This window comes from Clinocottus analis, unplaced genomic scaffold (genome assembly GCF_023055335.1).
Source record: "Clinocottus analis isolate CAN_PGR_092001 unplaced genomic scaffold, fCliAna1.0.p SCAF_13, whole genome shotgun sequence".
NCBI lineage: Eukaryota > Metazoa > Chordata > Actinopteri > Perciformes > Cottidae > Clinocottus > Clinocottus analis.
In genome coordinates, this window is record NW_027175854.1 from 15,089,973 (window position 1) to 15,113,042 (window position 23,070).

The window sequence follows — 23,070 nt, forward strand, 5'->3', positions numbered from 1 at the left end:
ATTCTGCCTTCATTCTTTTCACCCGAAAAAGAAACAGTTTATAAATGCTCTTCGCTAAAAACAAGAAATATCACTTGCATGCAGTCGTGAATACAATAAATCTGCAGTCTGTGTTGCTGCAGTGATGTTTTGGGGTTTTCTGGTATGCGACTGAAACAATAGACAGAACGGATCAAATCACCTGGATGTGAGTGAATTCGGCCACAACGAGACGCACAATGTCGGTGTGTCGCTCAACTACGACGTGTTTAGACATCCAGGATCCCCAGAGGATGACTCCAACAGTGGTAACTGTGATGCTGTAAAGTAAAGTCGGCTCAGCAACAACCGTCTGTGTTTTCGTGGGGCGCTGCAGTTCAGATGGCCACCAAAGGAGGCGCTCCTCCATTTGTTTTTGTTTGCGAAATGTACACAAAAAAAACCCCAACACTTTTAACTAACTTAATAAAATCACGGAAAGGATTTTCACACGGTTAATAAACTGCTTTCTTTAAGGAATAAGCAATTATATTGGTAGAAGATAATTGAGTTGGATCAACCCAATTTATTACGGTCGGTCAAACCTAATTTAGTTGTGTCGGATTAAATTATATAATTTGAATTGGTTCAATGCACCCCAGAGGGTATAAATCCTACCGACTTTAGTAATTCCCAGACCTTTTGTCTTGTGTCAACCACATCTTGACTATGTCAATACCTACAAGATGAATTGCTAACACATCTAATAAGCGGACACTTGGTTTCAGGGCAATGCTTTCAGAAGGATTGTGGTTGACATTCACAATGTGGACGTCATTCAGCATTATAGCTAACCGGCATCATTGTCCTGACTGTTTTTGCACCGGAGATGTTTTTGTGATGGCACCACATGTTTTTGAGAGCGCATCCCTGTGGAGGGAAAGACAAGCAGGGGGAAAAAAACACAAAAAACATCTGACTTTGAACTCACAAAAGAGAGCCACGAGTTCAACCGGGGGTCACTGTGGAGGAGCAGAAGAGTGAGTCCTCAGGAACTTGTAATCTCAAAACGATTGTGAGAGCACGAACAAAGCGATTGTTTTGTTGATTTCCCATCAGCGAAGGCTCTCTAGATGCCTTTTACGGAGCGGATTAGCGCCCTGACGGAGCGTATGAAGCTGGATTACAGAACAGGAGACGCTTCATGTCAGGGTTGTTTCACTCAAGGGTTTCGCAAGAAAAGCAGATGGGGGCTGTTAAATGAGTCTGGAACAGATCGTAAAACAGACACGGATGTAGACGCAGGCTTTGCCGCCACAAAGGATGGCAATCGATGAGTAGATTGATGACACTCGCAGTAAAAATCTGTGCTATGAGAAACAATGGGGAACTCTCCAGGGTTTGCTGAGCCCCGCGGGGTAGAGACGCTCGGTGACAGTGGTCTGGCGATGATAAGATAACGGAGCCATTTCTCTTCAAAGAGGAGAAGATAATAAAACCTCATGCATATCCCCCAGAGGTAAAGAGGAGGAGCTGTAAAGGAAGGAAAAGAAAAGGGCAAACGTGGGGAGTTTAGGCTTCGTATGAAACCTGACTTCTCCTCTCCGAACCCTGATCACGTTTCTCCTCAAGAGGAAATCGTCCCTCAGAGACAGATAGGCCAACGCAACCCTGAGACAAAGGAGTCCTTGTTCACGAGATCGAGGCCAGGACAAGGAAAAGGGGGAAAGGAAGGATACGACAACCAAGCATCCTCATTACAAGAGATGGAGGTGATAAAGGAAGTACATTTTATGTGTTGAACGACTCCTGGTCTCTTAGAAAGAGATTTAGAGCCTGAACTTCACTGAGATTTAATCAGCGCTACGTTAAGTTGATGCAAATGAACACAGACAGCTTGATCACGCACAAATTAGATTGAATTTTTTTTTTCTGTGGCCTAATAAACTACCATGTTATAGTGGAATTAATTATTATGCCAACCACCATGTCAAGTGTTGGTGATTGATAAGAAAATGGATGATACATTAATATCTGTAAAATATTAACCTACAGCAAGTGAAAACCTCCAGGTCAGTAAAGAGAAGCTAATGTAGAAGTGTTGTATAGAAGTCTATGCTTCATGTGTTGAAGCTGCATTCTCTCTCCTGACCACCAAGTGGCGAATCCTCTGGTTGTATAGAAGTCTATGCTTTATGTGTCTTTTCATTTTTTACTTTCACGTGATTTCCCAACATTGTGTACGGTTCCTTCCAGCCAGCATAGAAAGAGTTTATGTTTTCCTTAACGATATGAGACGCTTAAGCCCGAGCTAGAAGGGATCACAGTGGGATTATTACTCTGCATGCACGTCTGCACAAAGCACAGTCCTACACGACAGAGCCGGAGGAGCAGGATGCGAGATTGTCTTTCATTTCCCCGACGCATTCTGTAACTAAGTCCGTCTGGCCTCCCGCCAGCGCCGGCGCTCTGAGCTCAAGCTTTAAAGGCGTAGCTGCTGTTTCAGGAGACCCAAAATGAGACGCGACCTTTTACATTTGCCCGAGTAAATCACAACGTTTGAGCAGAAAAGAAGACGCCGTTTAAGAAGCGATGGCCATCGATCCCAGATTATCTTTCTGCCGACATTAAAAAAGTATTCTTAGAAGTTCAGGATGGACTCCAGAAGCTCCTGAGCTGATTTGTTACATTTTGGTTTTACAATTGCTGATCCAGTTGATCAAAGGAGGAATAGAAGTTGTTATAAATTATCGCAGCTCACTGTAAAAGAAGCCCAATATTATTTATATATATATATTAGTTATTGTTCCTGAACTCTAGACACATATCCTACAAGTAGAAAAGACTCTGGTGGTCAGAGCCCACATGATGCTGTCACTGTGACAGTAACCACATGCTTTTAATCCAAACACACCCTTCTCGAGGCGCAGCAGCAGCAGCGGTGGTCCGGGGCCGACCGTCCCGTCCCGTGTCATCACAGAACAAATCAAGATAATTTGGACTTGTTCCCCCTTTTTTTCTTTTACCACACAACATCCTGGCATTTGATGCACCATGAATGAAAGAAGGAAGATGTCGTATGTGCAGATTCATAGCCAGCAATTTCTTCAGATTGACACTTACGAGCACAGGTCGCACCAGCAGATGGATATTTAATAAAAAAGTTAAGTGCACTGCAAGCGTCGATGTTGCCGAGTAACATAACTTTGGACAAAACAGTTCCCTTCTTTGCCCAACCGGGCTTTAGAAGAATCAGTTTGGGCCGACTTCACTCACTTAGCTGTCGGTTTGAATTTGGGATTTTGGATGTGTAAATATATTTTGTGGGGCAGAAGGCCCGGCGGCATGAAGTCAGCTACAAATATGGGTAGTTTCTGGGCGAAGGTTGAGTCAGTATTTGGATTAGCAGTTAGCACCGGTCAGGGTGGTCTGGGATTCAGAGTTTATGTTGAATTTAAACAAGAGTCTGTCTGCTGTCACCGCGCTGAGAGAAGCCATGCGGACGAGCTAAACAAGACCAGGGTCCAATGTGTCGTCTGATGACCGGAGTTATAAAACCATCTGATGGGACACAAGCCGGCAGACAGAATTGTGTTTACAGTGGGAGTCTCGAGGCTGAATACATCCATAGATATTCATCTTTTGCTCCTGAGCTACTGTTGGGGACCCGATCTCTATCTCCCTCATTGACCTTTAACCCTCTACTGTCTCCAGAGATTTATGAGGAAATTAAAGAGGCCGACACTCGAGACGAGACACTTTGTTTTCATCTTACAACATAATTATGAAAAATACTTAACTTTACTCAATCAAAGCCAAACTTACTCTCATACTGTTAACATATAGAGCTATGTTATATATGAAAGTCAAATAAAGCAAATATAGTTCGGATAAGAAAATACAACTTTGAATTATTTTTTGCAAAATATATGTATTTTTTCTGTCCCAAGGTTTTTCTGTATGTTATACCTTTATACATTATTCAAATAGGCCTTGTGGTTGAGGAGACTTCAGTGCGGCTATATTAACCAGTCGGATTTTCGTTAAAAACAGGGCTTGATGCCGTGAAGTTAAATCCTTCTCACTGTGTGTTTTCACGACATGAAAGTTAATTTTAATCCTTTTTTATTGTCTTAAAATGTATTTTTCAGCGCTTGGTTGTACGTAGCTCCGCCCCCTTTCTGGTTGCATTAAGCTCTGCCCCTTTCTGGTTGCATAAAGCCAAGATGGCGATGGCCAAAAACTTAGACGGAAACGACAAATCAAACAGGTGACTTGATGGTCAATAGGGCCGCTTCTGTGTTTGCTTTGAGCTTTAGGCCAAGACTAAACATTTTCACATTAAAAGCGCCAACAACAGACTTAATAAAAAACAAAGCACCGTATGCTCACAGTGACCATTAAATGTTGGCGTACTTGCACCAAACGGGAACATTATCACCATGTTTTCAGAGAACACAAACAAAATCAGCAAAATGTGCCAGCAAGTATATTTTAATAAGATGTAAAGCTTGACAGGCATCGTTTGCTTTGATGGTGGGTCAACTTTGCTCTCTACTTTAGCGAGTTGTTGACTGCAACGTGGAGGTGGAGGTCGTTGAGTCAGCTGTCAGCCACAAATACGCACCGCAGACGCACCACGAGGACGCTCTCCATCAGAGCGGAACGTAAACACATCCTGTCTGGACATCAGACAAATGAAAAGGGCCACGATGGAAAGAAAAGGGACGAAACCCTGATGCAAAGATCTGACTTGTTGTCTTTATTGTATTTGTTGTTCATTTAAATTTTAAAAAAACTGTCCACGTTCTTTGTACATGAGACGATTCATCCTGAAAGTGATTTTTTTATAGGTGGACCTGAAACCTTTTCATTTCTTTCTGTGTGTCATCTTCATTTACTCTTAACCAGAAACATATAGACTGATATTTACACATCTGAACAACAGCGCACATGTGTAACCTTTTATTATAACACCAACATTATTCAAAACGCCTAGTGGTTGCAGAGACACATCCTTTGTAGTTTAGGGACGACATTTTCGAGGCTTAAAAATAGGTGTTTGTTTTTTTACAGATAGCGATGCAGAAGAAGTCGATTCAACAATAATTCGTACAGTGGACCCCCTATTTTGAATACTAATTTCAATAGTATGACAGATGAGATGTTATCTCATTTTGTGCTTTAACATGAGCACACACACACACACACACACACACACACACAGTAGCAAGGGGGAAAATAAACAGGCTAGTCTTTGCGTTTCCTGCAAAATCTAAATATTGACTCAGTAACCTATAATCATACACAGCCTGAACAAAATGGAAATAAACAACTGTGCCTGTAATGTGTGTGTGTGTGTGTGTGTCTGTGTGTGTCTGAAATGCTGACACCGACAAACGCACATAAAAAAAAAGTAAAAAAAGAGGAAGCTGTTAACTTTTTAGAGACAATATGGATTCCACCCAACACGCCGGAGGGACCGAAATCATTTTATATTTGTTTCCAAACACACACAAAAAGGTTGTTCTGCGAGCCCTCGAGCTTCAGCGTCTGATTATACATCTGCTATCAATTCACATAATTTGACTTTCGTATGACTCACTTGCAATATTCAAGAGGCTTTCGATCGCCACGATGCAAGAGAAAAGAAAACTCCTTTATGCTCTCAGAGGAGCTTTTCGCTTCGATGCCAAGTTTCCAAGTGACATCAGCAGCCAGAGACACACACAACTGTGTTATTGTGCTGTGGCGTTATTAAAAGCTTATAAAAGTTCCATATCAGACTTTTAATCTATTTTGTTTTTCCCTTGGCTGGAAGCTATACGGCACACAAGGAAAAGTGTGTGATGACTTTGCACAGGACCTTAAGACAGCTTTCTTAAATAAACTTTGATAGTTTGTCAGCCTGTCGTTTAATCTTTTTGTGCGTCTCAGTTCGTCTTCGCGGCTCGTCTGGCTCCACTAAAGGCCCGTCAGGGTGCGCTGCTGATGCCAGGAACTATGAGAGGCTGACGAGGAAACACAGAGGCAGAGGGAAAGTAAAGTAATAGACTTGGACTTAATAGTTTTTCTCTTTCCAAAGTGAGAATATTGATACCACGCTTTCTCCCGCCATCCCAGCAAGCGGATTGCTTAGCTTAGCTTAGCATAAAGACTGGAAACAGAGAGCCTGTGTCTACCAGTTGCTCCGGGGCTAATGCATCAGACTTTGCCAACTTCCAGGTGTGACGGTGTGTAAACATCCCGTTGTCCCTCGACCCAATTGTTCCATTAAGCCTTCTATTTTTTCCAGCCATCGAAAAACAAAAACTGCAAATTTGGATGAGAATAATAGCCATAAACAAACGTCTTTAACACAAAAATGTATTTAGTTTTTACCTCTGTTCTTGCTTTACAGGACTTTTTGCAATTCAGTGAAGAACATGAGCGTCTTGTCATTTGCCTTTATTTAAAAAAAAAAAAAACATACAGGGTGTCTACAAATAACATTTCCAGCAGCGAGATGACGTTAGCACCGCGGGAGGCCGACCGCAGGGCACGGTGAGGTTCCCGGTTTCCTTCGTTGAGGGAATGAGCAGAAAGTCTCTTCATCGTCAGTCCTGCTTTAGGTTGCTCAGCACAGACCTGCTGAATTAAATAACAGAGTTATGCATTATTCCAGACAAGTTTGCTAATCAATGGACATCGTATACCCTTACTCTCGTGTACGGGTCGGCACCAACCCGCTAACACGAGATGCTAAGAGAAAGCTAACACAAGAGATGCTAACAGAAAGCTAACATAAGAGATGGAAACAGAAAGCTAACACAAGAGAAGCTATACCATGATTAAGTGGACGCATTGAAAAAAGTGACATACCTCACTTCCCGTGCTTCTTACAGATGGAAAGGTACTCCAGCACGTCGTCGGGCGACCCCAGCACCACAGGAACCCGCTCGTGGATGTTGGTGGGCTGGATGTCCAGAACGTTCATGGATCCCGTGGTGGCCATGCCGCCCGCCTGCTCCATGATGAAGGCCATGGGGTTGCATTCATACAGCAGCCTCAGCTGTGGAGAAACACATGGAAGAGTCACTTACGCGATGATGTTTTTACTGCTACTGGACTTAAAGATGATGTGAACATATCCCTCAATCAAAGACTTTGTTTTTGTTTTGTTCTGGAAGCTCCACTCTTCACCTTGCCCTTAGGACTCTTGGTGTTAGCGGGATATAAAAAGATTCCTCCGTACACCAGAGTACGGTGAACGTCAGCGACCATCGACCCGACATATCGACTGCCGTATGGAGCAGAGCCGTCCTGCAATGGATAGTTTATGACCTTCATATTCAGGATATGCTGTATGGATATAGTGATGGCCGCTTGTGTTGTTCCCCATTAGGCCTTTGCAAAGCAGTAGTGTTTAAAGAGGCATTACCTCGGGGTATTTCTTCTTTTTTAAGTACTCGGTCACGTCTGGATAGAAATGCTGCGCGTAGCCTTCATTCAAACTGTAGATTTTGCCCTTTTTCTTGATCTTCACGTCTCGATCCACCAAGATGAACTCACCAATGGCCTGAAAGAGAAACGCAGAACACATCAGCATGAAGACACGGCAACTCAAGCGTGGAGCAAAGAGGAATCAACGTAATAAAACAGTATAGATTTTTTATTTATTTATATATATATATATATATATATATAAAAAAAGCTCGATGTAAATCCTGAGAAAAAAAAAAAAGCTCGATGTAAATCCTGAGTCTTCACAAATTTTTATATATATATATATATATATATATATATATATATATATATATATATATATATATATATATATATATATATATATATATATATATATATATATGTATATAGTGTGTGTATAAATATATTTTATAAATATATTGTGTGTATATAAATATATATTTTTTTAATATATAGAAATTTAAAATATGTATGTAGAAAAACCTAATATACGATATCTATATTCAAACATGTGATGTCTTACGGGGTCGAGCATGAAGCAGTTGACTCCCTGCCCCGTGGACAGCACCATCATGGTGGCGCTGCCGTACAGAGCGTAACCAGCTGCCACCAGGCTTCTGCCCGGCTGCAGCGCGTCCTTCTCACACGGCTCACCGTCGGTCGTCTGGAGCAGCACAAAGAAAAAGTTTTAGAGAAACAGAGAGCGGCATTATGGGAACCAATATGACTGCCGACTCGGCAAGTTAACACATGGTCGCCTCTGGCAAAAACTACTCATGAGGACATCGCCGTGTCATTGCAACACCTTTTTGTAGATGCCGAAAATCGTTCCGATGGAAACGAGACAGTCGATGTTTGAGGAACCGTCCAGCGGATCGAAGCACACGATGTACTTTCCCTGAGTGTCGAGAGGAAACCATGTTAATCACAACAACGGCAGAGAAAGACTAAGGGGAAATCAACGTAATGCACGTACCCGCTTGTCCGGCTCCACAACGATGGCCTTCTCGTCCTCCTCCGACACCAGCACACAGGAGCAGAAGGAGGACTTGAGCATGTTGATGACCAGGTCGTTGGACAGGATGTCCAGCTTCTTCACCTGGTCCCCCGTCACGTTCACGCTGCCGGCGATGCCATAACTTACCGAGGGAGGAGAGAGGGGCAGACCGAAGGAATCAGAACAGGAATAGAATAATAAATAGACTCTGAAGCGATTTATTTTTTAAACCAGAGGAGGAAGTGTTTTAAACCCTCGTAAACGGAGAGGAACGGCCCTGAAATGTTTTGTTATTTCTGTTAAAACCCCTGAGAGAAAAAAAAGGTCTGAAGAGCCCATTATCTCCTTGACCTCTGCGCTGGGGGAAAATACACAACATGCACAGAGTTGACCTTTGACCCCAGAGCTGAAGTTAAAACTGCATGCAACTTAAAACAAACGTTCTTCCCAGACATCGAGTCCCTTTTCAAAACACGAATGGACTGGAATAGAAACTTGCCAACTAGCTACAAATATAATATAAAAGCAAATGAAAAGGCAGCAAATGGGAACCTTGACTTATAAATGGTGTAAACTACAGCTCCTGTCATCATTAATATTAAACCACCTTTATATTGCAGATGCATGCCCGTTTCTTTTGATTAAAAACACTCACAGGTTAGCGATGCCAGCCTTCCTCACAGCGGTGGAGATGGCCTTGACGGCGGTGCAGATGGAGTTGATCAGGTTGGTGAGCTCGCCTGTCCCCTGGGCCTTGCGGCCCTCTTCCAGAACAAACCGGGTGAGGGTCTGCACGTCGGTGTCGAAGGCTCCTTTGTCAGACATCTTTCACCGTCGGGCGCAGGATCGGGAATAGGGAATCGGGGCCGAGTGTCGCAAAGTGCAACAGGTGAGCGTGGACCCAAAAGTAAAAGTGGACTCTAGAACCGAGATAGGGGAGGGGGGAGGGGGGTGTGCGGCTCTGGCAACCAATCAGAAAGGGTCTTTCCACGCCACGAGGGGTTGGTGCGATCGCTTCTTTAACTGCGGGTTTGAAAGAGCAAAGTTCAAAGATAGTGGGTTTTAAAGTAACAATGGTCAATGAGTCAATCTCCCGATTACAGCTTTGTGTTGTTGTTTCTCTCAGTCTGTTCTGATCAAGGTTCTGCAAAACAGAACGTCAGCAACATTTTGTATGAATAAAATGTTTAGGTCAAAATTGAGGGACGTAACACATAAAACAACCAGGGTTCATACACATTGTGAGCAATGGATTTCAATGGACTTCAACTAAATTCCCATCACTTTTAACCACATTTTAAGGATTTTTCCACGACTTTTAACCACATTTCCGTGACTTTAAACCAGCTGTCGATGAGCAAACGTGGTGAAGTCTGTGTCTAAACAGTAAAAAGGGATAAAATGTAGTATTTAAACTAACAATGAGGATTCAAAGCATACAGTAAACCTTAAATGACACAAATGAATGAGAGACAATAGTTTGATTCAAAGAATAAACCTTTATATAGATGGCTGTATGTATGCCTGCTTATATTTTGAGCCTCTTTCTTTTAAAAGCACATTCATTATTTCAAACTCAGCGTAAATGATTGTCATGAAGACATGAATATAACACATTTACAGGACTTTTACTATACACTTTTGGGGTTTTTATTTTTAAAGGACTTTTCCAGACCTGGAAATAACCATTTTAAAAGACTTCTGTGACAATTGGATCTTGTTGTGTTCCTCGTGCAGAATTATTCCAAAACCTTTTAACTGAAGCAATGTTTACACTACATTCTTAATAAAGTCTAATTCATATGTACTTACACTACATCAACAAATGCTCTTCATCTATTTTTGTAATTGTTTAAATGTTCATTAGTTTTTTTCTACAGTGCCGCAAAATGAACATGCTTCATTCAGCTCATTTCTATGACAGTCACTAACATTGCCCATGCAATAGTTCCCTTTCTGGAACAATCCGGTGCACAGATATGTCTGACTAGCGGTGGTCTAGATGCATGATAACTGCTGCGAGGGCATTCCTTCCCTGCAGGATCCTGAAGAAGTGTAAAGTGCAAACCATGGGACTCTCTGTCCTCGCCGACCGGATTGTACACAACACCGTTAGAGTGCATGTAAAGAGTTTACGGCCGAAGAGTTTACGTGACACAAACATGAAGGTTAAAAGGACCACACATGGGCCATTTGACCCGTTTCACAACGGAGAGTTGAACTTCGACCTTATCTAGACGCAAGACGGTTAGTCACACACCACTTTTTCAGGTTAATGATAACAATGGAGCTGCAAACGTGGAGGAAAAGAAATGTGAGAGCAACAAAAAGGAGACAAGGCAACTGGTTTTGAAACACACAGAAAGAGACACACACACACACACACACACACACACACAAAAACATTTATTTCCTATTTCCTGCTTATTTCGCTCAAACTTAACTAAAGCTCCCGGTAGTTTGGTATTCCTTGTGTATTGTATAAGGTGCAACATGCATTTCCCCACTGCGTCCACAAGATGTCGCTGTGCATCTTACAAGATGATGAATATAAAATATAAATGACGTCGGGGCAATGATTCAGCTCTCAGTTTCATTTGGGGATTTCTCTGAATGTTTAAAAAGGCACTCACTTCCTTCTTCCCTAAAATTTCAGACCAACTTATTTCTGTCATTTGATACTATGATTTAGTTTAATACGTGGAATGCTATGGTTAAATGACTATTCACGCCAATATAATACTTAGCTTTTTACAGTTAATATATACTAGAAATGTGTGTTAAGAGACAATTTAATTCTAAATATATCATAATATTATTGGTCCAAATATGCAACTTAACCAGCGCTTCTTTCGGTAGCAGAAAGTTGTAGGAAGAATGCATCAGAGACAATAAATAAACATGTAGTCACAGAGGAAAGTACATCATCAATATTTCACCGAGGGCCATTTATCACCTGACTCCCCGCAGCAGCTGCCGTGCATGTTGACAGCTCTGCGCACATGCGCAGTAGCGCTTCCACCGCTGCAGCATGAAAACTTATTTTGTTTCACAGACCAATACAACGTTTGTAAAAGAGGGTAAACGAGGAAAAGACTAGCTCGCTTGTCCATGAACTAGTCCATCTCTCAATTAGCGTCTCCATCTCTCACTTTGACACTTTGAACGTCATCAGCTCACTTAGTTGTTGCTCCTCCTGCACAGGTGAGTGACATCCCATCACACTAGCAAGCTAGCTAGCGTCAGTCGAGGTCCAGGGAGAGTTGTGCAAAGTTTAAGTTGAACCTGGACGTGAAACTTGTGACATATTGCAATAATGTCATCTTTAACTGGAGAATATCTTGTTTTTCCCAGAAGTACGTACCTGTTGCCTGTTGCAGGAGGTTCTGTACGTGTCAAAAGTTTAGGGGAGAGTTGATGAGGGCTAGCTGAACACCTGGCTGCACAATAGAAAAAGGGGGGAAAAAAACTTTTTGGTCTATTCCATAAAAAACCTGAAAACACCCGTCCTGGACCCAACCACTCTCTCTGTGACCCCTTAAAACAAAGCCACGCCTACTTGACCCCTTTACTGGAAGCTGCTATATTTTATGTATATATTAATAATTAAAATATTATATTATATTATATTATTTTATATTTATATATGTAATATTTTTTTTAATTAAAAAAAATACATATATAAAATATATTTAGAAAAAATATTTTAAAATATTTTTCTTAAATATATTTGACACATGCACAAAATGTTACATGTTAATGATTCATGTTAGACGGAGAAGGAGACTGTGTTGATGTTGAATGTATGTCTACAGTTCTTTATATTCTGTGACATTACCATATTTCTCTTCTCCTTTCCTTGTCTGCACATTACATGTTCTCTTCTCCTTTGAGTCACGAGGCTCTTGCTGCTGGAACAAACTCATCTCTCCTCACCCATCAGACACAAAACACCACTTGACTGTTCAAAATATGTACTGAACAAGACGCTGCCAGAAGTTTGTGCATTCTTTGCTCTCCTTTAAGGCGCCGTGTGCCGAGAACAGAAGGTGCTGCTTACCGGGGAGAACGTGATACGCTGTTGTGATCCTGCGAGTCACTGTTGTGCACCGAGACTTTGGCCTTTTGCTCCTGGTGCTTTTTTGCAGAATTAACTATAATATGTCAAAGCCCGGTATTGCATTTCCTGTATGTAAGCATTGTAAGGTCAGCTGTTATTGACTGCTGGAGCTGTTGGTCAGGAGAGAGAGAGAGAGAGAGAGAGAGAGAGAGAGAGAGAGAGAGAGAGAGAGAGAGAGAGAGAGAGAGAGAGAGAGAGAGAGAGAGAGAGAGAGAGAGAGAGAGAGAGAGAGAGAGAGAGAGAGAGAGAGAGAGAGAGAGAGAGAGAGAGAGAGAGAAGTCAGTAAAGGCCTTTTATCAAGAAGTGATCTATAGCTGCTCCACTTTTTTCCCCTTATTTGCAGATTTATCCAAATTTCTAACGGGATATAAAGGAATTGCGTCGTCTTTGATATTTTGTAAATCATGGCTCAAGGCAGCTACATCTGGAGAAATGTGTCAGGTAACTATTACTTTTACTTTCTCAATACCTGAAATTCTTTTTCTCAATTTATATTTTCCATAATAGAAAATGTTATATGTGCAATGCACAAACTAATTGAAAAAATATTTACCATTTCATGAATTCCAGTTTTTATTACATTAAGCTTTTTTTTTGCGTGTGTGTTCGCTGAGTGGCTGGAATACTTGGAAGATGACTGTGGTCGGTCTTTTGGTGAGGCATTTTGAGGGAGAGTTGCATCGTAATTATAGAGTGTGTTCAGTCTATGTAGAGAGACGTACCATTTGGGGAGCAGTGGCTACTGAAAACAGTGTCTCCACAACTGCTAAATCCTCCTCTGTCCCTCCTCCTCCTCTTGTGGGATAGAAAGAGTTTATAGTCAAAAACATTTCGAGGTGATATAAAGGGAGGCTTTCGACCCGAATAGAAACAGTCGCTCATGAGAGCACTAAGGTAAGGAAAGAAAAAAGAAAACTAAAGGCAGGAAGTATTGAGCAGGAATAAAGCAGAGAGTTTTCCTTTTATCTTGTTGTCTGTGGTGTTATGGAGAGTTACAACTATTTATATTTTAAATATCACGTTGATTGGGTTGCTATTGTACATTTAACATCTGGTTTTGTAAGTTTTAGGGGGGATATTTTCCTTTTTTTAATCACATGCAATACGGTAAAGGCAAAGGTAATAAAATATGGTTTCCCACTCTTGGTCTCGCAGGTCAAAACACTGACGAGTGTGTTCCTAACTACCCGGAAGCTGCCTACAGTTATCAGTCGGACGTGGACTACCTCGAGTGTGAGAGCTGTTTCCAACGCGGCGCCACCATTAAGCGGCTCAGCCTTCGGAGGAGGCCCAGGGTGGGCGTCAACAATGAGAACGCACAGAGTGCCGTATCTTCCAGCCAGTGGCACTCAGCGGAGTCCTTGTCGTCATCGAGCAGCAGCGACGACACGAGACTGCTGGGCATGTCGTCTACGACCAGAGGTCGACCTCCTCTTCCTCCGCCGCACGGTTCCTCATTGGACAGCAAACCCTTCAGGAGCGAATCACCGGCACCTTCTCAGATACCCAACGAGTCAAAGCCTCAGCCTGCTGCGAGATCTTCTGCTTCACCAAGACAAAGCCCCGTGGCGGAAAAGAGCTTAATGGAGACCCTCAAACACTTGGACCAGGAGGTGACCAGGCAGCCTCTGCCTCAGCCACATCCCCGCCGTCGACTGGCCAGCTTTGGAGGGGTAAGCTCCCATGGGTCACCCTCCCCCTTCACTGGCCTGGGCGCATACAATCAAAACAACAATGGGAACAGGCCCGCTGGCTCAGGAGGCGATGTGCATGTCCACCTTGGCTCGTCCATGGGCAGTCGAGGAAGCACAGGGTGCCTCAGGCTGAGCCCTCAGAACTCTGGTAGAACCGCCTCGGTACCAAGTCTCGGCCCCACGCACCTTCAGCACGTTCGTGACCAGATGGTAGTAGCTCTGCAGAGGCTGAAGGAGCTGGAAGAGCAGGTCACAATCATACCTATCCTCGGGGTCAAAATCTCAGTCCTTCAGGAGGAAAAGAGGCAACTGGTCTCCCAGCTCAGGAACCACAGTGACAAAACCGACGTGGTCTGGAAGAGAGCTTGTAGCGTGGAAAAATCGGACATTGAGAACCAGGTGAACACGGAGCAAGGTCTTGAAGGCGCAGTGATGAGTAACTGCACTGACCTCAAGGAGTTCAGGCAACTGACTAAAGAGATGCAGGCATTGGAAAGAACCATTAAGGGCAGACATTTGCAAGAGTGGCGTGGAAAAGACCAAAGCCTCCTCCACGACAAGGCTATCAAATCAGTCGCATTTGGATCAGATGAAGGTATTGACGCGGTAGTGTCTAAACCCAAAACAGAAAACAAATATGTGCATACTGATCAGGTAGAGATGAGGTCAATTGGAACAGAAGTGTCCGAAGTTAATCTTGGAATTTACACCGAACGGGAAGCAGAGATTGACGCCCAACAGCTGATAATTGGTGCCTTGAAGGAGAGAATTGGTCACTTAGAAGCTGAGTTGAAAGAATCGGCTCTCCAGACGGAGATGAGTCGTCTCAAACTGGAGCTTCAGGCCGCGGGAGCGAGGAACCGAGCTGATAAAGCCTCCTCTGCGAGACCGTCCACCGTGAGCACGGGCACCGAGGCGAGGCCTCAAACCGCAAGCCGGGGAGTCGGTAATCACACAGAGCTCCGAGATGCCGGCACGGGGGAGACAACAGAGGTAAAGACGGTGGGAGTATCTTGTTGCAGGCCGGAGCTGAAGACGCTAGGCACAGGACCAGATGTACCCATGAGCCAATGGGAGGTCAGGGAGCGAGTGGAGACCAAGGAGAAGGCCGTGGGGATCCGAGTGGAGACAAACACACGAGGAGTTGGGATGGAGATAAAGTCACATGATGCAGAAACCAACACAGAGGTACCAGTGGAGAACCTGGGCTCTAAGAAAAGAAAGATGAAGTATCAATCGGTGGGCTGTGGGGACTGTTCTGTCGACGTGATCATCGGCGAGGCGAAGGAAGTGGTTTCTCAAGGAATCGCCACAGATCAAGTCAGAGGCGTGGATCTAGGAATCATGGCTTCGCCCCTGACAGCTTCTCAACGTACCAACACCGTATCCAGCTCAGTGTCTCGCTGTACCAACACCAGGCACGCCTTTAACACAGACTCCAGCACAAATACTGTCCTAAATACCCAAGACAAGCACACCAACACCACTCAGACTGTTACCAGGACAGTGTCAGTCGGCAACAGGCTCAAGGACGACAAATGCACCCCGGAGACCCGCACGATCGGTGTAGGAACCGAAAATCTGGCAGGAAACGCCTTGAAATCAACACCGGGGACAGTTGGCAACCTAACCCGAGACGTTGGCGTTGGATTCACCAACGTTAATGAGAATTTCCTGGTTGGGTTGAAAACTCGAAATATGGCCTCTGGACCCTCGCGTCTCCCCGACCCCGTCAAGACGAGGAGCGTCGGTGTCGGGGAGGGGAGGATACGGGATCTGTCTGCTTCGTCCGGGACACCTGGGGGCCAGACCGCCCAGCAGTCCACACAGTGCAAGTGGGACCCCGAGCTGAACCACTACATCGAGAAGATGCATTGGCTCCTCCGGGAGCACGGGGAGCTTCTCGCAGAAGACCGCCACGCTCAGCCGAGGGAAGGCATTATTCAGCAACACGGGAGCCAAAGGAGTGCCGGTTTCAATCTGTCCTGCGAAGCTGCAGAGCAAGGAGGAGCAGAAGTCCACCGTTTAGATCCTCAGGAACCAGGTAACACTGTCGATGTAGTGTTAAAAGAACCCCGCGCAGATTTACGTGTTGTCTTAACACATCCACGTTTATAAGACTAGCAGCCGTCTTTTTTAGTTCATTTGTTGGTGCAATGCTTTGTTTGTTGGCATCTTACAGCTACCAGTTTTCAGGTAGTTGAAGAGCCAATCAACACCATATCACTCGCTAAACCTTTGAATTAGAACTTCCTGTTTGATCTTAGTCCACTAAGCTCCCTTTAGTGGATTGGTCTTTTTTATGCTTTTTTTTAATCCTAAATGACTCATTTTCGATATTTAAAGTAGTATTTCTTTGTGATTCTTCGTGGAGATCACTGTTTTAGAGATCTGATGATTGAATAAACTAATGAATAGTATGCATCTTTGTCGACTTGACTACAAATACTGCTCTACTTTGACCCATATGCATGCAAACAAAATGTGGACAAAGCGATCAAACCACTGCTCTATAGTGCAGCAATACTTGTCAAAAACTCCTTTAGGTACCTCGAATGGTGGCTTACAATCTCTCTGATGTAATATACTATATGCAATTCGCCATCTCGGCACTGATATCCTTCTTCCTTTGTCGCAGTCAGCAGAGAGCCTCAACTCTTGGTGGACTCTTCTAAGTTTGACAAAGCAAACCAAGCAATCTGCCAACCAGGTGGCGGTGATTCAGAAGTGAAAAGAATGATACAGATGTTGGAACAGCAGACATCCTCAGCAGCTCGGCATGGTAAACATGCGTGTGTGTGTGTGTGTGTGTGTGTGTGTGTGTGTGTGTGTGTGTGTGTCAATGTGTTGTGAAGGTGGGTCAATAATTCTGTCTCTGTGAAAGTAAAGTTTAAAAATATTTCACTTCTAGACCGCCAGCCATGCCGAGTTTAAACCCCTCGTTGGGCTGAGCGGAAGTGGCGGCCTGTGGCTCGGCATGTTGGCTTTCAGAGGGAGACACTTGTAATGTTTGGAATGATTTGTTTTTTTGTTTTTTTGGAGGGCGTCTCATACCACATGCCAGTTAGTGGCTGAACGTCTAAAATTGAATGTTTTTCGTAGGAGGAGCCGCAGAACCTTCTTTTCTGATTGTATAAGAATATAAAAAGAAATCACAGATATAAATCTACCATTTATCTTGATGGTTTCTTTACGTTTCTTTAGATGTGCTGTATTTTAAACAGGTGATGAGTTGAGATGGTTGATGGGTTGCTTGCAGGCAGGTCAGCTGACGCCGCTGTGTCCGTGACGAGGAAACAAAACAGTGACCGCGGCCGCAACAGGAGGAGCATGAGGCTCCTGAGGGTGACTGCAGGGTAATTTATGTCTACACTATCAATGAATCACAACTTTAGTGTCTGAACATATGCTCAGTGCGTGCGCTCCTTGTGTTCTTGCCCCTAAAGGTTGGACCCCACATCCTCTTATGAGCCGTCTGCCAGCGAAAAGCCTGACTCTGAGGTGGCGGAGAGCAGAGGAAGCCACAGGTCAAGGGAAGCTTCTCAGGACGGCAGAAAGGGCAAAGGTGGATCCAGCAAAGGGGCCAAAGGGGCTGCAAAGTCCCACACACAGAGGTAATGCAGCGCCGGAGGTTTTCAACGAGAGTCGAGCTTTCGGGATCTTCTGAACCTGCATTTTGTTTCCTCTCAGGTGGAAGACGAGTGAAGCCATGATCTCAGCCTGTCAAGCCCTAAAGACGCACCTGAGTGATGCCACAGCTTTATCCAGCGGGGGATTGGTGTGTTCTGTTTGTTAGCTTCAGCATTAGAGTCACTGTGTGTGTGTGTGTGTGTGTGTGTGTGTGTGTGTGTGTGTGTGTCTGTGTATGTATGTGTATGTGTATGTATGTTTGTTTGTTTGGGTGCGTGTGTGTGTGTGTGTGTGTGTGTGTGCACGTTTAATGGCATGTCCCTGAATGAAGTGGAGCAATGTTGAGGTGGGTGTGTTCAAGACATTTTAAAATAAAAGCTCTGGCAGTGAACAGAACAGGAAAGAACAGGAATGCGTCGCCCTGTAATTTTCTGTCATTTATCCTGAACTTGAAAACAATGATATATATAAGTTATAGACTCTTTCCTTTACAATAATTTGCTATACAAATGGAGAAAAACAAGTATATTGAATATGAAAATCAAAACAGATTTCCTCTCGAGACATACCGACAAATAAAACCGTAAACACGTCGCAATATAAGACAGATTGTTAAAGCTCTTCCTTTATGATATATTCTTTAAACATTTTAATGTTGATGCTCTTTGTGAGTTCTTTCAGTTGCGCCTTTGTCGTAAATATATTCTTAAAATGTCTCTTCACGCTGAATTATGGGAATTTTCCAGGCATTCATGATTGTAAACAAACACTTTGACGTTTTCGTTTCTTCTTTTTTTAAACTTTTTGTTTCTTTGTCCGTTGCAGCACGACTGTCTGCAGACGCTCCAGCGCGAGTGGTTCTCTGTGTCCAGCCACAAGGCGGCCTCCCCCGACGCCATGGCGGATCACTTGTCCACACTGCGGCTCATCTCACCCGAAGTTCTGCGGCACGTCGCCAATATGGCCGACGGCAACGGCAACACGGCTCTGCACTACAGCGTGTCTCACTCCAACTTTGGCATCGTCAAGAAGCTGCTCGATGCCGGTACGCGGGGGAGGGAGGGGGACCAGAGCTCTGTGACGTTGCTGTGATCCGCAGTAGCCACCAGGGGGCAGATTGAGAGAGATACTTTGATCATGTGGTAATTTTGTGTCTATAAAAATAAGTGTAGTACAGTGAGTTCCAGTCCATTGACTTAAAATACATCCTGTTAACTTACCCAGGAGCATTTAGGATCACAGGGGTAAAAGCTTGCTACAACAACAAGCTTTTATGACAAAACAATAATCACAGAAAAACAGAAGTTCTGCTCACACTTGTTTTAGCTTGCGAGCTACTGCAGAATCGATCGCCGTGTGCAATGCATGCTGATTAGATTTGTGTCCGACTAGATCCCGACTCGCTCCGACGTTGTGCACACACGCACGGTCAACGTTAATCTTATGAGAGCGAGGCGGCTGCAGCGGCTCTCCATCGACTGCGTGGCCCGGTGCATGATGGGAAACGCCACATCAGTGATCTGATTGGCTCTTAGATGTGACAGCAAACATGTTGTAAAAAAACAACGTATTTTATGTGTAGTTGTAACACTTAACGCTTATTTGTTGAATCAGTCTCATGTTTGATCTAAAACATATCTTGTGTGGTCGATAACACAAAACTGTATTTATACAACACATACAAAAAAAGAAGTAGTAATGTTTTAACAGGCAGACATGAAAAGAACAAAGGATGCTGATACACAGCCGGCTCACACAGTCAATACGGGTGGAAAAGGGGTTTAATGCAGAAACCTCTTTCTTCCATTAATCTCCATGTGCTTTCCACTCCAGAGGTGTGTAACGTCAACCAGCAGAACAAAGCAGGCTACACGCCCATCATGCTGGCCGCTCTCGCCGCTGTGGAGCGACCAGAGGACATGAGCGTCGTGGAGCAGCTCTTCAGCAGCGGGGACGTCAACGCCAAGGCCAGCCAGGTCCGCCTGTCCTCTGTTGTGTTGCACTGCTTATGCTGGATTTTTGTAATACTATATTAGTATTTTTTCCCCTCTGAGAGGGGGGTTGCTGTATTTGTAGTTCTAATCTGACGTTTAAATGTCAGAGGTTTTGGTCATGTGTAGATGTAAAAAATACAAAAGAAATTGTGAAATAAAGATAGAGGATGTGGGTTAATACGTCCCTGTTTCTAATTTACAGTCCAGTAAAAGGATTAGATCATTGCAGAACCATAAATAAAAAGACTCTCCGTGATGAGTTGTGGTAACCGTACTCTCCCCCCGCCCCTCCTGTGCAGGCCGGGCAGACGGCCCTCATGCTGGCGGTGAGCCACGGCCGGACGGCCATGGTGCGGGCACTGCTGGCTCAGGGCGCCGAGGTCAACCTGCAGGACCACGAGGGCTCCACGGCACTCATGTGCTCCAGCGAGCACGGCCACGCCGACGCGGCGCGGCTGCTGCTGGCGCGGCCGGACTGCGACGCCGCGCTGACTGACAGTGTATGTGAGTCGCTACTGTGTCACGGAGCCGCCATCTTTGTCTCAGAGCGGACAACAGTTTCCATTCAGTGTGACTCAGAGAAATAAAATGTAACTTATGAGCGTACAGCGTGTCTGTCTGTAAAGGTCCAACAAGCAGCGGTTCTGATGTGTGTGTGTGTGTGTGTGTGTTTGCAGGATGAAAGCACAGCCCTGTCAATCGCTCTGGAGGCGGGACATAATGACATCGCAGTGCTTCTTTATGCGCGCGCAAACTTCTGCAAAGGACAGACGGTACGAACACAATCTCACTCAAACTACACACTGTCTCACTCACACTCAAACTACACACTATCACACTCAAGCTGCACACTACCTCACTCACACTCAAACTACACACACTCAAACTACACACTATCATACTACACACGATCACACTCAAACTACACACTATCTCACTCAAAATACACACGTTCTTACTCACAACACACTCTCTCACTCAAACTACACATGATCTCACTCACACTACACACTATCTCACTCAGACTCAAACTACAAACTCTACACACTCACACTCAAACTACACACTATCTCACTCACACTCAAACTACACACTATCTCACTCACACTCAAACTACACACTATCTCACTCACACTCAAACTACACATTATCTCACTCACACGTTCTCCAGAAAGCTTTTTAAATTGTCCTCATGTGTCTTCAGGCGGCTCGTCTCGGTGGGAAGTCTCTCTCCTCCGCTGGCGGCAGAACTCTCCTGGAATGAGACGGAAGCTTCCTGATGGAGATTCAGTCTGAAAGCCTTCACATCAAACGAGGAAGATTCCAACAACGTCAGATTTAAACAATGTCAGATTTAAACAATGTCGGAGCCAAACATAGCGTTTCAGACACTCTTGTCTAACCTCTGAAGCATGTACACAACAGTGTGTGCACACACACTATGATGTAACTCAGCAGGTAGGAGATGCATGGAAGAATGTTTTATTACTCTATGAACATACTATTGCTTCAAAGTTTTCTTTAAATTGTCTTAAATGATACGTAAATGCAACATTTTATCACAACATGATACAAAAAACTCATTAAGTTGTAAATTAATTTTAAAAAGATGACAGATAGCTACATTGATTCCGTCAATTATTCTAGAAAAAAAACACAACATTTTTACTGTAATAGAAAGAAAAAAAAATGTTTGTGTTATATGTTGATACTTTTGCTGTCTATGTGCTGCTTCAAGCATGATATACAGTTTGTTTTGAATGTTTTAAACGCGTTTTATTTGATCGTTTCATCACTAAAGCTACGGCTACATTCAAGCTAACATTCATGGTTGTTAAGAGTTCAACATTTTGGGAAATACAATACATTTTTGGGAATAGTGATGCCATTTGGGTCTACAGATCAAACACATGAGACACATTGTGTTTTATTACTGAGCTTTGCTGTGTTATTGAGCTGTGCTAAGCTAAGCTAATCGGCTGCTGGCGTCAATCTCCTCAAAGTCTCACTTAAGATGTTTTTGATGGATATTCGTGACGCTGATGACAGCCGGGTGTGTTCTCTTCTGTGAATAAAGCCACTAGTCATGCACAGTATATTCATAATAGACATTTATTGTGTGTTAAACATCCATTCCTGGGTCTCCCAAAAATAGTTTTGAAGACCTTTAAGTGGGTAAAAGCTTATTTTATGCAGCCTTTTTTTTCTTCTTCTAATTCCTTTACAGCAAAGTTTCCATTCCAGCAGGTTCCAGTGGGCGTCGTGCATGAACGTTTTCTCACATTTCTCTTTCTAAGTGACTCAACCGATTGAAAAAAGAAGCCTGTTGAGACTTCAGAGTGTATTCGACACTTCTTTTCCCCATTTTCCGCCTGGCAGAAACCAGTTTGACACCTGGCACTGTGTTCCTTCACAGACGCCTCACCGCTATACTCCTTTTGTTTATCACAACGTGTGTTTTCCATCCTGCACACACTTGTTTCACCATTATGTATTTCAGTGCATGAGCTGTTATCGACTATTCCATAAGGACATGACCGATGCTTTAACCTCTATTCAGGAGACCGGCATAAAAGACGGGTTCATGTTTTGTTGTGTTTGTGTGTTTGTCTTTGTGACCCGCGGCCTGATCAGAGTGCACGGGGCTCCATCTTTGTTTGCACTCACTTGCAATTAAATCCATATTTCAGCTTTTAGAATAAGATAAGAAGACTGTATCAAACACTCAGGATGTGCCGCGGTAATACATATATATATATATATATATATATATATATTTATATATATATATATATATATATATATATATATATATATATATATATATATATATATATATATATATATATATATATATATATATATATATAAAACGTCCAGGCTGTTTGAATTATTATTCCATCCAGCTGGAGAAAAGAGAGTTTGTGGGGCGACATTGGAAATAAATAGGGTCAGTAATTCAACTCTGCATTTATTACGGTATTCAATATTTCATATCTTTGCATATTTTTGTGATTTTTGTTAGGTTAAGAAGTAATAATGGTGTGAATTTACTTATTTTTTCCTGACATATTTGCAAAAAATGTCAACAATAAAAGATATTTTCAAAGTTAGTGAAACATGGCGTGACTTATTTATTCTATAGTTGTTTTTTGTGTGTATTTTCTGCCCAATGTTTTTATATTTTGCACATGTGTGAAAGCTTTTGAA

General features: G+C 43.4%; 2 protein-coding genes across 3 annotated transcripts; one reads left to right on the forward strand and one right to left on the reverse strand.

The window, feature by feature from the left end:
• Positions 1–6,409: 6,409 nt before the first annotated feature.
• Positions 6,410–11,863, reverse strand: LOC137783627 (fructose-1,6-bisphosphatase 1-like). Of its 2 annotated transcripts, none has more exons than XM_068573774.1 (9): positions 11,787–11,863; positions 9,078–9,445; positions 8,402–8,564; positions 8,231–8,323; positions 7,949–8,089; positions 7,379–7,516; positions 7,141–7,260; positions 6,820–7,009; positions 6,410–6,585 (listed from the first exon to the last, which is right to left on the reverse strand). In XM_068573774.1, exons 2-8 carry the CDS (start codon positions 9,245–9,247, stop codon positions 6,821–6,823), a joined length of 1,014 nt encoding a protein of 337 aa, XP_068429875.1. In that variant the 5' UTR covers positions 9,248–9,445; positions 11,787–11,863; the 3' UTR covers positions 6,410–6,585; position 6,820. The 2 variants fall into 2 exon arrangements, with proteins under 2 accessions (XP_068429875.1, XP_068429874.1); XM_068573773.1 differs by having other exon boundaries at positions 6,410–6,588.
• Positions 11,485–21,416, forward strand: LOC137783626 (KN motif and ankyrin repeat domain-containing protein 1-like). Its single transcript, XM_068573772.1, has 12 exons — positions 11,485–11,626; positions 12,886–12,983; positions 13,698–16,280; positions 16,875–17,018; positions 17,496–17,592; positions 17,683–17,850; positions 17,927–18,014; positions 18,692–18,911; positions 19,700–19,842; positions 20,160–20,360; positions 20,538–20,633; positions 21,065–21,416. The coding sequence occupies exons 2-12, from the start codon at positions 12,947–12,949 to the stop codon at positions 21,122–21,124; spliced, it is 3,837 nt and encodes a 1,278-aa protein (XP_068429873.1). The 5' UTR covers positions 11,485–11,626; positions 12,886–12,946; the 3' UTR covers positions 21,125–21,416.
• The last annotated feature ends 1,654 nt before the right edge of the window (positions 21,417–23,070 follow it).

Coding starts and splice junctions, on each gene's coding strand:
- LOC137783627 (XM_068573774.1), bottom strand. CDS start 9,247: ATGTCTGACAAAGGAGCCTTCGACACCGACGTGCAGACCCTCACCCGG. Junction 7,261..7,378: donor AAAAGAAGAAATACCCCGAG/GTAATGCCTCTT, acceptor TATCCATTGCAG/GACGGCTCTGCTCCATACGG. Junction 7,010..7,140: donor CCAAGAGTCCTAAGGGCAAG/GTGAAGAGTGGA, acceptor GTTTCTCCACAG/CTGAGGCTGCTGTATGAATG.
- LOC137783626 (XM_068573772.1), top strand. CDS start 12,947: ATGGCTCAAGGCAGCTACATCTGGAGAAATGTGTCAG. Junction 16,281..16,874: donor TTTAGATCCTCAGGAACCAG/GTAACACTGTCG, acceptor CCTTTGTCGCAG/TCAGCAGAGAGCCTCAACTC. Junction 17,593..17,682: donor CTCCTGAGGGTGACTGCAGG/GTAATTTATGTC, acceptor TTGCCCCTAAAG/GTTGGACCCCACATCCTCTT.